Source organism: Alosa alosa, chromosome 24 (assembly GCF_017589495.1).
Source record: "Alosa alosa isolate M-15738 ecotype Scorff River chromosome 24, AALO_Geno_1.1, whole genome shotgun sequence".
Classification (NCBI taxonomy): domain Eukaryota; kingdom Metazoa; phylum Chordata; class Actinopteri; order Clupeiformes; family Clupeidae; genus Alosa; species Alosa alosa.
In genome coordinates, this window is record NC_063212.1 from 2,752,501 (window position 1) to 2,765,000 (window position 12,500).

At 43.7% G+C, this 12,500-nt stretch overlaps 1 protein-coding gene across 1 annotated transcript in view; it reads right to left on the bottom strand.

The window, feature by feature from the left end:
* Positions 1–2,890: 2,890 nt before the first annotated feature.
* The window catches only part of LOC125289867 (disks large homolog 4-like), an 82,364-nt gene continuing 72,754 nt past the window's right edge, over positions 2,891–12,500 (bottom strand). The window contains 10 exon segments of the mRNA XM_048236964.1: positions 2,891–5,800; positions 5,980–6,071; positions 7,788–7,900; positions 8,627–8,799; positions 9,170–9,271; positions 9,737–9,784; positions 9,923–9,972; positions 10,289–10,465; positions 10,681–10,792; positions 11,546–11,648. Of these exon segments, the coding sequence (XP_048092921.1) occupies positions 5,694–5,800; positions 5,980–6,071; positions 7,788–7,900; positions 8,627–8,799; positions 9,170–9,271; positions 9,737–9,784; positions 9,923–9,972; positions 10,289–10,465; positions 10,681–10,792; positions 11,546–11,648 (1,077 nt within the window). The 3' untranslated portion in view covers positions 2,891–5,693.

A 12,500-nucleotide genomic window follows, 5' to 3' on the forward strand; every position in this document is an offset into this window, starting at 1 on the left:
AAGGGTCGTATTTTAAATGTGCGTGAGTAAGTGTGTGTGTGTCTGAGTTTCACTAGAAAGGTTTTAAATTCTCTCTGTTTCTACATGTCTATCTATAGTTTTGTCTCTCATTTAGTCTTATAGTCTTTCTCTCTCTTAAAGTCTTTCTCTCATTTATGAACACACACACACACACACACCTTTATCTCTCTCACGCACAGCTGTCCTTTTTGTGTGTGTGTGTGTGTGTGTGTTAATGTTTTTAAATGTTCTGACACTGTCCCACTGAGTGTTAAGCACATCCCCAATGTCCATTTCATTATTTATATTGATCAGAGCAAATAATGATCGGCTTAGGTTAATGCGTGTCAAGTGATCATAAATATGATTGATCCAAACTGAGCAAGAACAAATGCATGGACACACACAGACACATACACACACAGAGACACACACAGACACACACGACGCACACACACACACACACACACACACACACACACACACACACACACACACACACACACACTAGATAGAGAGAGAGATCAGTGCTACAAAGTATGATATCTCCAAAAACAGAAAAGCTTTCAGGGAGATATGAGAGAAGATGAGAGGAACAGAGAGAAAGAGAAAGAGGGAGCATATAGTGAGGGATAGAGAGGAAAGATGAAGGAGGGCAAGCAGCAGGAGACAGACAAGGCAAGGCATGAACCGAGAGCACATCTAAAAGCGTGTAAGTTTAGTATGTGTGTGAGTGTGGCTCTTTATTTGCCTGAATCTGAGTTTATATTATGAGTGAGTGAGCAAATGTGTGTGTGTGTGTGTGTGTGTGTGTGTGTGTGAGAGTATAATCTGAAGGTGTGTGTGTGTGTGGTCATCAGGAGTCCAGCTCTAAGAGCTCTGGCTCTGAGTGGGAGATAAAGGCAGACAGAGACAGCCCAGCGGACGAGAGGAGAGAGGGATGAGCGGAGAGATAAAGCTGTCATGTGAATGGACCCCTTTCATATATAATGGAGGCAGGAGACAGGACAGGGAGAAGAGAAGGGAAAAAAACGAAAGAAAAGAAAAGGGATCTGGTGAAAGTATTGCAAGGGTGCAGGAGACAGATGGAGTGAGAGAGAGAGGGATGATGAGAGAGAGAGAGTGAGCGATGGAGGGACGAAGAGAAGGAAAACGGGAGGGAAAGAAAGAGGAGAGTTGCGGAGCGGCTGCTGTTTTAATTGAATTCCCAGGTTTGTGGTTTGGAATGCAGCGCAAATCAGTAAGCAGTCTTTTAAAGGGGTGTGTGTGTGTGTGTGTGTGCATTCGTAAGTGTGCGTGTGTGCCTGTAGGGGTGTGTGTTTCAGCGTGTGTCTGTGTGTGTGCATGGGGGGCGAAGGGCATGGTAGGTAGTTTAGGGTCAAATTTAAGTGCCTATTGGGAGGAAAGGGCATATACACCCTAACGGACATTCTTTCCACTGTGCGTGCATGTGTGTGTGTGTGTGCCTGTGTGTTTGCATGTGTGTGTGTGTGTGTGTGTATGTATGTATGAGGGTATGTTTGTGTGAGGATATATATACCAGACTCAACATTTAAGAGATTAGGTGGTAAAAGTAGATGATGATGATGATGATGAGATGATGAGGAGAGTGAACGAAAGAAGCAACTGAAAGAAAAAGAAGAGAGAAAGAGGGGGAGGAAGGGAAAGAGGGAGAGCGAGGGGAAACCTGATCAGTCCATTCTTCACCCCTCCTGCCATTACAGACGTCTGTCCGCTTTGTGTAAAATTGTATTTTCCACTGGTGATTTACACACACACACACACACACACACACACTGCTTTGATGTGGGCCTGTATGGGTAAAATGGTTTCACAACATCCAAGTAACAGTCAGGGTAGAAAATTCAGCAGTGTTTTTGGTCTTTCACATGGCTGGCTTCCAGTTTAACCCTCTCTCTCTCTCACACACTAGAAAAGACTAAAAGAGTTCAGCACTCTGAAGGATCTTTACATGTAAAACAAAACATTTTCACTTTATGTCCATTTGCTCCCCTTACACTACTGATAATACTGTTCACTCACTAGCACTCACACACACACTCACACAGTTCCACCATGTTAGTGTGAGAAATCAATTAGTGCAACATGTGTTTCTGTCTGTCTCACTTTTTCCATTTCACCCCTGCACACACAAGTACACACACACACACACACACAATGCTTACACAAGCACACACACGTATCAAATATCTTACCTAAAAGTCTTACCAAACATGCTCACAAAGACAATTATGTTGGTAAAAGAACAACAAATACACACACACAAACAAACACACACATAGAAAGGTTGGATTAAACAGTAAGGACACTGACCTACACAAACACACACAGCCACACACACGTTAGAGGAAGCGGCTTTGTGGAGTGACTTCCTCAGAGGAAGAGGGTGGTAGACAAAGAATGGTAAAAAGGGAAAAAAAACATCAGCACAAAGAGAAGAGCAACAGCAATGAAGAGAGATGGAAGGAGAGAGAGAGAGAGAGAGAGAGAGAGAGAGAGAGAGAGAGAGAGAGAGAGGGCTATGATAAGGATGTAATATAACAGAGGACAAAATAAACAATGGGGCATTACAGGAGAGGGAGAGAGAGGGAGAGAGAGGGACAGAGAAGCATACATAAATAGAGAGATGGTTTCAAAAGAGTGACTGTGAGAGAGGAAGGGAATGGAGAGAAGAAATGGGATGAAAAGGTAGAGTGGAGATGAACTGGATTTGATCAACATTTTATGAACAGTACCCTCTAGTGGTCAAACAGTATAAATACATTCCAGAACCTACAACCAGTATGCAGCCAGATATGTATGGAAACATGTAAAACCAAAATGATGTAAGGTGGTGAACATGCATAAATGAAGCAAATCCACTCACACATTTCTTCATAAAACATTTTAATGTAATTCATTATTTCAATATTTTATAGCTAATTTACAACAGGCGATTGTGTGAGACAACCCTTCAAGTTGTTCTCCTGGGCCTCAGGAGTTGAGTCATGTCAGGTGACAGAAGCTTCTAGCAACTGAACAGGGTGGAGGGAACAACGATATGAAACATACGAAAACCTCAGTAATACCCTGTGTGTGTATGTATGTTTTTATTTTTCATTTTTTATTTAATAATGAATGTCTTTATAAGTATGAAAATGGTTAGTATTTGTGTGCACTTATCAGTTGATGTGTTGTCGTGTGATAGTTGTGTAATGACGTGCATATTTGTGTTTGCACGTGTTTGTGTGTGTGTGTGTGTTGTATGTATTTCAAGGTTATAGTACCCTTTTTTATAAATAATGTACAGCCAATAATGAGTGTGGTTCTGTATATGTGTGCTTAAAATAGCAACTCAATGTCACAACCTAACCCCTGATATGCCTATGGATCCACTGAGCATAAATGGATTATGGGAAACGTAGTCCTGTAGCGAGGCAGCGATGTACATATGTCGGTAGTGTGAGTTCTGTGAGTGTGCGTGTGTATGTCTTGTGTTTTTTTGTTGCCCTGATAAAGATGAGTGTTAAAGCCCCTTTAAGAGTCATACAGTCCAACACACATTTCTATGTACAGAATTATCATCATCATCATCATCATCATCATCATCATCATCCAGACATTTACAAACTTGTCGTGCTCTACAAGATTTAAAAAAAAAAATCCTCTCTCTCTCCATCTTTCTCCCTGTCTTGTTCCTCACCTCACTCCATCAGCTGCAGTCAATAAGCAAAATTATAAATAAATTAATAAATACATTTTCAAAAAAATAAATAGACTCATCAATAAATAAGGTCTACCTCCTCTCCTGCCCTTCAGGCCTTTTTACTCATAAAAACAAATTCATAAAGAAAGGAGTAAAGACCCAAATGAAACAATATTTCGCACCAAAACCTACCAGTTCACTCACACACTCAACATAATGTCCCCTCGTCCCACCCAACAAGTAAATATTACATCTCATTAACATAATATGTCATACGTCATAATTTCAGGATATTTTCACCTGTAATACTCTAGTATTGTAGATTAGATTTGTAGAACGAAAAGAATGAACAGTTTTTTGTGTTCCTCTGTAGAGGTGTACATGTGTACATCTCCATGTTCCTCTCTCCCTTCTCCTGTCCTTTCTTTGCTTGTTTATTTCACTTTTCTTTTCCTTCATTCTTTCTCTCTGTCCCTTCTTTTTCTGTCCCTCCATGTCTAGTGTGTAAACAATAGCCCTACACAAAATCATCTGGATGGAAAAACTGGGAGCTTGCTTGAACACACACACACACACATACACACACACACACACACACACACACATACACGCACACAACACACACGCGCACACACACAAACACACACCACTCAGAAGGAAGTGGAAGGGAAGAGAAGTGCTGAGGACATTAGTAGAAAGGCCATGTGTGTGTGTGTGTGTGTGTGTGTGTTGGAGAGATTGTGGAGTGTGTGTGTGTGTGTGTGTGTGTGTGTGTGTGTGTGTGTGTGTGTGTGTGTGGTCTAGAGGGAGAGAGTCTCAGTAAAGTGCACTGTGCTCCTCTGATGTCATATTGCCTCTCGCCTTTTCCAGCTGGACTCTTTTCACCTCTCCAGGCCATCGTACCCTCCCAGGATTCCTTCATTAAGAGAGCACCAAGCCCCTCCTCAAAGACTGTACAAAAGGTGCACACATCCAACCACACACACACACATACACACAGACACACACACACACACTGCAAAATATATATATATATATATATATGCTTTTTTCTGCATTTGAATTCAAATACATACATCAAATATATGAGAATCTACAAAGGGCTATATGCACATACATACAAACACATACAGTACACACATACACTCTCTCTCACACACACATCATCACAGAAGTCTTTGTACTTGTCTGTCCTTGCTGTTGGTCACCTCTCTTCAGTTCACAGACATATAGACTTGTAGTGTGTATGTGTGTGTGTGTGTGTGTGTGTGTGTGTGTGTGTGTGTGTGGGTGAATAAAAGTATTTGTATGAGAGTGTGTTGCTATGTAAGTATTTCTGTGTACGTGTGTGTGTGTGAATGTGTGTGTGTGTGTGTGTGTGTGTGTGTGTGTGTGTGTGTGTGTGTGTGTGTGCACGCGCTGGCATGTAGCATATAACCATTTTACGTGTGTACGTGTGTTTGGCCAGCTCACACGCTCTCCAACACAAAGTCTTCTCCGTCCTGCAATAAGATCTTCCTCTTTAATCCAGACGCCCACAGTGTGAAAACAGAACTCCCTCCCCTCCTCTTCCTCCCCCCTTCCTCTTCGCCCTGCACGGGCACACAGTCCGCTCCTCTGTCCTCGATCAGATCAGTTCTTCATATTTGTGTCACTCTGTCAGAATGTCCAGACAGAGAATTAGTTTCTGTGTCCATTTTACCAAAATGGACCAGGGTGACGGTGCCGAGTGACATTCGGAGAGAGGGAGGGACAGTGTCCAGAATAAAAACACAGCAAAGAGAGTGACAGAGAAAGAGAAAGAGAAAGACAGAGCATCTGGAAGGCAAATAACAGACAGAATCATTTCTGCCTGTGTGTCTTTCTATGACTTATTTCCTATCATACTTTCATCTCATGTTCTTTCCCTTCTATCTCTCTCTCTCTCTCTCTCTCTCTCTCCTTCCCTCTCTCTGTCCCCCTCTTTCACTCTTTCTCCTCTGTCTCCTCAGAGTCTCTCTCGCGTGGGCACCCAGATGTAAGGCCCTGATTGGTCCTCGATCACTGACTTGATGCGGTGGTAGATCTCCTCAAAGCTTTCACCCTCCACAATGGCTGCACGGAAACACAGACAGGGGCACAACATTAATGTGCGTTCGTGTATGTGTGTGTGTGTGTGTGTGTGTGTGTGTGTGTGTGTGTGTGTGAGTGTGTGAGTGAGTCATGTGCATGCGATTTTAGGGTTTTTTGAGTATATCAAATGAGTGTGTGTGTGTATGTGTGTGTGTGTGTACCTGTGAAACACTCGATGAAGTCTTGCTCCAGCTTGATGGCACGGTCCAGAGCTCTCCTCGCCTGTTCCTCCGTCAGGCGCTTATTAATGTCCCTGCAATGCAACATACCCACATATATAATATATATATATATTAGGGGTGTGAATCTCTCATGTAAAAGACGATACGATTCGCATCTAGATACATGGGCACGATTCGATACAAGAAAAGATACATGTTTATAAAAAACGATTCAGTACGATGCGATGCGATTCAATGCAATTTGATGCAGTTCAAGAATGGAAAGCATTCTGAAAGATTTTTATAATTTGGTGCACATTCATTTTATATTATCAATTATCATGGTCATGGTTGTCAATTAGGCAACAAAATGTGTGAATATGATTATCTAAACTGAGGTTTGTTTCATATACTGTATTGAAATGAAAAAGAATAGTCTACATTTCAGTCAAAAGCACAGCAGCCAAATACAACATAAAAAAATACATTTTTATAGACTTTTATAGACAGATTTTCTAGAGTTATATATTTATTTCTGCATTGTTGCACTGTTGACTTACTCATTTGCACCATCATCACCATGACCGCCATCACCATTGCACTACCACCATGACACTCATTCACACAGGGCACCTTAGAGCACCTTACCATACCTTACTATGCACAGAGAATCACAGGCTCAGTCCCTGCCTCAGTCATTGCAAGCTCTGATTTATTAATCACCACTATGTGGATACTGTTTTAGAATTGTTTTTAAGTGTTAGTATAATTTGTATTTTTGTAATTTGTATTTTAGTATATTTTTTATATATTGTATTAAGTGTTAGTATAATTTGTATTTTAGTATATTTAGCATATTCTTTATCTTCTACTGTCCTGACTGCTTAGTTGTGTTTTTATATTATATACTTTAATTACTCTTTCTGCTGTTAAAGAATGTGTTTGTGTTGTATGTATGCTGCTGCTGAGACCTTGAATTTCCCCTGTGGATCAATAATCTATCTATCTATCTATCTATCTATCTATATCTGATTGTTTTCATGGAGCTGTAGCCTTGTTGAGGTAAGACAATACCGAAATAAAATAAAACAGTTCTTAAGACACTCTTGGCCTTTTCTCATATAGGCCTAGCCTACCCTACAAGAATAAAATAGGCCTACAAATCCATGAACTCTGTGGGCTCATTTTGTTCCAACAGTAGACCTAATGCAGAAACCTAAAATACCACAAGTCTGAGTGAATATGAACAAAATCATTGGCTACTAATTTATGCATCGTTTTAGCAGCAAGGGCCAAATTATTATTTACCATTAAGGAAATCCCTTCATCAAAGGTAAGGCTACTCTACAGACTATCGTTGCTGTTTAGGAATGCTATAAATGCTTAATTTCGCGCTGGATTTCAAAAAACAAAAGCCGACCGATTGCAAGTTGTCACATGGTTAAGTTGCAATAGATGTATGGGTAATGAGGTCATTTGACAACTTTGGGCAATGAATGTAACCAAAAACGAACTGCATTACCCACAATTCCGTGCCACGTATAGTTTCAAAACCGGAAGTATTTAGCACTGCGGTCAAGCTCCAGCTGCAGTTTTGGCACCCTAGAGATCTGGGTGAGAGACCTGGTGAGATGACCGCTCTCTCCTGCTACATATGATATCAGTGGTAGGATGGCTTACTGTGAGGACACGCACGCACGCACGCACACACACACACAAACACACACACACACACACACACACACACACACACACACACGCGCACACGCACATACACACACACACACACACACATTCCTGATGCTTACAGTATGTTCTCCAGGGAGGTGGGTCTGATGAAGATGGCGATGGGATGGAGCTGTGCGGCCTGCAGTCTCCTGATAGCGTTAGCAGACACGTCCAGAATACAGTGCTTCCCTTGCTGTAGACACAGAGAGAGAGGGAGAGAGAGGGATGGAGGGAGAGAGAGAGAGAGAGAGAGAGAGAGAGAGAGAGAGAGAGAGAGAGAGAGAGAGAGGTGGTTTACACCCACAATGGTGTATCTCTATTTTCTTTCTTTTGTGATACTACTGTGTTATGTGTAACAGTAGCTTTGGCAACACTGTACTCAAACAGTCATGTTAATAAAGCACCTTTGGATTTGAAATAAAGTGCAAAGCATTTGAAAATTTGAATTTGAGAGAGAAAGAGAGTTCAGTTGATCTGCTTTCAGAGCCTATACCTCATTATGTGTGTGTGTGTATGTGTGTGTGTGTGTGTGTGTGTGTGTGTGTGTGTGTGTGTGTGTGTGTGTGTGTGTCTGTGTGAGTTTTGCGTGTGTGCGTGTGTGTATGTGTGCATACATGCATGCGTGCTTGTGTGTGTGTGTGTGTGTGTGTGTATGTATGTGTGTGTGTGTGTGTGTGCGTATGCGTGCGTATATATGTGTGTGTGTGTGTGTGTGTGTGCGTGCGTGCGTGCATGTGTGTGTGTGTATGTGTTTCTGTGTGTGTGCGTGCGTGCATGTCTGTGTGTGTGTGTGTGTGCATGTCTGTGGGTGTGCGCGCGTGTGTGTGTGTGTGTGTGTGTGTGCGTGTGTGCATGTCTGTGTGTGTGTGTCTGTGTGTGTGTGTGTGTGTGTGTGTGTGCGCGTGCGTCTGTGTCTCACCTGCTCAGCCACCTCCCTGACACTCTGCACGCTGGTGCCGTACAGGTGGCTGTTGTACTGGCCCGCCTCGATGAAGCGGTGGCTCTGGATGTCCTTCTCCATCTGTTCCCGCGACGACACAAAATGGTAGTCCCGCCCGTCCACCTCGTAGTCCCTCTTCGGCCGAGTCGTATCTGGAAGAGAGACAGAAAGAAATAAAGAGGTTTTAATACTCCGACATCATACCACTGGCATACACCCTCACACTATTAAAAGATTACAACACCCCAAAACAAGACCCACAACTAACTACAAGGCCCATCCCACCAACTAAAAAGACCCCCCACCCCCACACACACACCTTTAAAATCATTCCCCCTGACACAACAACCCACCCCCATCCTTTAAACACAGAGAGAAAGAGAGAGAGAGAAAGAGAGAGATAGTGTAATGGCCATTTTTTGGTGCAGTGATGGTCCATGTGTGTGTAAGGGTGTCATGAGTTGCTATGGTAACAGGTCAAACATGCGGTAGGTCAACTCTGCTGCAGCGGTGGCAACTCACGTGGGACACAGGAGCCGAACTTGTCGGGGAACTCTGACAGCAGGTCGTCGTTGACGCGGTCCTTAGTAGGGCCCAGGATGATGATGGGGCGGGCGTAGTGCACTGGAAGACCACAACACACACACACACACACACACACACACACACACACACACACACACACACACACACACACATCACAGAATCATCACACGACAGAAGATTACAAAGTGGATGAGATTTCAGTACATTTCTGACCACTGCAATGCATCATTGTGCCGTTTGACAAACCTTTCTATCACACCATGTATATACTATTCTATGATTAGGTTGCTGTCCAATGCAACATATACTGTAGTATCTTTTCTCGATTACATGCGCTATGCTGCTATGCTGCTATAATGCTATGCTGCTATGCTGCTATACTGCTTTGCTGCTATACTGTTATGCTGCTATACTGGAAGGATAAAATGTGTCTAAATGAAAATATGTCCAAATGATACAGTCTAAAGACCTAATAGAAATCAATACATTGGTAAATAAATACATTGGTGTATTGTTACAAACTAACATGATGCCTCTCCTTACCTTCTATTTGAGTGACCGCCTCATAGCTCTGGATGTAGTCATCTCTCCCTGCGTACAAATACACACAAAAGGGCACCTTTTCAGGTAAATATGTGTGGGTGTGTCTAAGTTGGTGTGAGTGTGCACGTGCACGCACAAACATGCATGCTTGTAGATGTGTGTGTGTGTTTTTTGTATTTTACAAACCTTGGCCAGCCCGTTCTTTGGACTTTCGCGACCATTCCTTCCTCTCCACTCTACAAACAAGCCGGATAAAAAGGGTTTGAGTAAACAGGAGCCGGGATGGAGACACATCAGGCATGTAGACACAGAGCCATTACAGCGCCACAACTCTAAACACATAGTCTCAGTCAACACACGGCCATGGCTGTGTCAACACACACACACACACACACACACACACACACACACACACACACACCACAAACAAACAAATACCTGAGTCACATATGAGCATTCACATTCACACAAACTAACTAACTCTATGTCTCTCTCTCTCTCTCTCTCTCTCTCTCTCTCACACACACACACTCTCTCTCTCTCCCCACGTACCTCCTCTTGCTGGGCACGTATCCGGCCTCCTCCAGCTCACCGTGGGGGCTGAGACGTCGGGCCTGCCACCAGTCCTCATCGGAGCAGTCCAGCACGTGCAGCACGTCCCCGAAGCCGAAGCCCAGGGCCTGGCTCAGGAAGCCACAGTCGGCCGTCTTATCATAGTCAAACAGAGCCCTGGGGGAGGAGAGAGAAGGAGACAAGAGAGAGAGAGTCAGAAATAGAGAGAAAGGGGAAAGAAAGAATGTGAGTTGTTGCATGTGCCTTTTTGGATTTGAGCATACAGGTGGAAATGACATATAAAGCTTCTGTGATTGGAGCTTAGAGGTTTATTTAGTGTAGAAGCCTCTTGGATTGGTAGATGAAGTGAGAGCATCGTAGCGGACTCGTACCTGATGTAAAAGCTTCTCTGATTGGACCGTAATGATGTTGTTGCTGATCCCATGCTGCTGTTCATCAGCTGTTCCCTCAAGTCATGGATCTTCGCCTCAAACCGACTGTACTCTATAGCCACAAACAAACACCAAATATCATATCAAATACATGGAAGTAGTACGCAGTACATAGAGTTATTAAATACTTACATTAATACATACAGTATGTCAGTACATAGAGTTATTAGATACTTACAGTAATAGCTACTTGAATAGTGTGAGTGATAAGTGATAAGAAGTGTCTCTTCATTTTAAATGTCAGTGCTCTACCATAGATAAAAGTGTGAGTCCATTAACAGTTATAGCTACACTAGCAACTGTGTCTTAAGAGCAACTGCACTGCTGTTTGTGTGCGGCACTGTTTTGGTCCAGGATGGCCTTAATGATTCTTTAATAGGGAACAGGACCCGGTCACTGTATTGGTCCAGGATGGCCTTAATGCTTCTTTAATAGGGAACAGTACCCAGTTTAAAAGCCTGGGGCCCTCTAAAGTGGACAGTAATGTTTTGTACCTTTTGGTCTTTATCAGTGTGCAGTGGTCTACAGTGGTTTTAAATAGGCTGCCTGTGTCATGCTCTAGCAAGGTGTGAATTCTAATTAATTAGACCGATGGGTTGAATAGACACAGGAATCCATCTGACCAGGAGACATCTGGTCATTGTGTACGACCCCTGATTACTAGGGAACTTTAACATATTTTACTGCAGATCGCTCTGATCTTTGTTAAACACCTTGATTCAATTTCAATGGTTAATGTCGCTATATAAATATAATTGAATTGAATGACCATGTTGGTGGCCACACTGGACTGTGTAGGTGCTACCTTCAGGTCTGTACTGTGCGATGATGGTGACCGTCTGGCCGGCGTTCTTCAGTGCTGCAGCTGCCTGCTCGTGAGTTGCATGCCTAAGATCCACCCCATTCACCTGCAGAGAGATGGAGTGAGAGACAGAGAGAAGGAGAGAAGAGGGGCAGAGAGTTATTGAAAGAGAAAGAGAGAGAAGGAGGAGGAGGGGGAAGAGGACACAGAGAGATGGTCAGTGAGAGCGAATTAAAAGATGGAAGATAAAAAATTCAAGAGAAAGAGACAGAGAGAGATGGAGGTGAGAGTGAAAGAGAGGAAGGGGGTGGTGAGAAAGGGAGAGGGGTGGAGAGAAAAAGAAAGAGGGATAGAGAGAGAATGAGAAGAGGACCAGTCTGGAGTGCATAAAAACACAGTGCCTAGACAGCAGGCTCTGTTTCTGGACGGTAGGGCTATTATCCTGCCTATGACTCGGGGTCGCTGCCCATGCGCAGGCTGCCCATGTCCTGCTCTCTGGCTAGGAGAAACAGAGAGGGTGAGAGAGGGACATGAGGGAGGTCAGTCAGGATGGAGGGAGAGAGGAGAGATAGAAGATGGTGGGAGAGGTGATGGAGGAGAGCGCCATGTCCTGCAATGACACTCTGTTTTAAGAGCAGAAGGGATGAGAGATGGAAGTGGTGGAGACTCTCAGGGTGGAAGAAACAGCCACATGGGAGAAGTGGGAGGTGGAGGTGATGGGGGTGAGGATGGAGGCTCTCATAGGGAGTGAGAGAGAGGGTGGGGTCAGGGAGGTGCAGTAGAGGCCATAGCTCCCATCCTCTCTGATCATGAGAACAGACCGTGTCAGAGAGATGCTGTGGGTGACGGGGGTGACTGAGGGCAGTGATGGAGGAGACGGAGGCTATCTGGCTGGGTGGACAGGGGGAGGAGAGGGGGAGGGGATGGAGCTTATGGAAGGAGGAGGAGAATGGGTTAG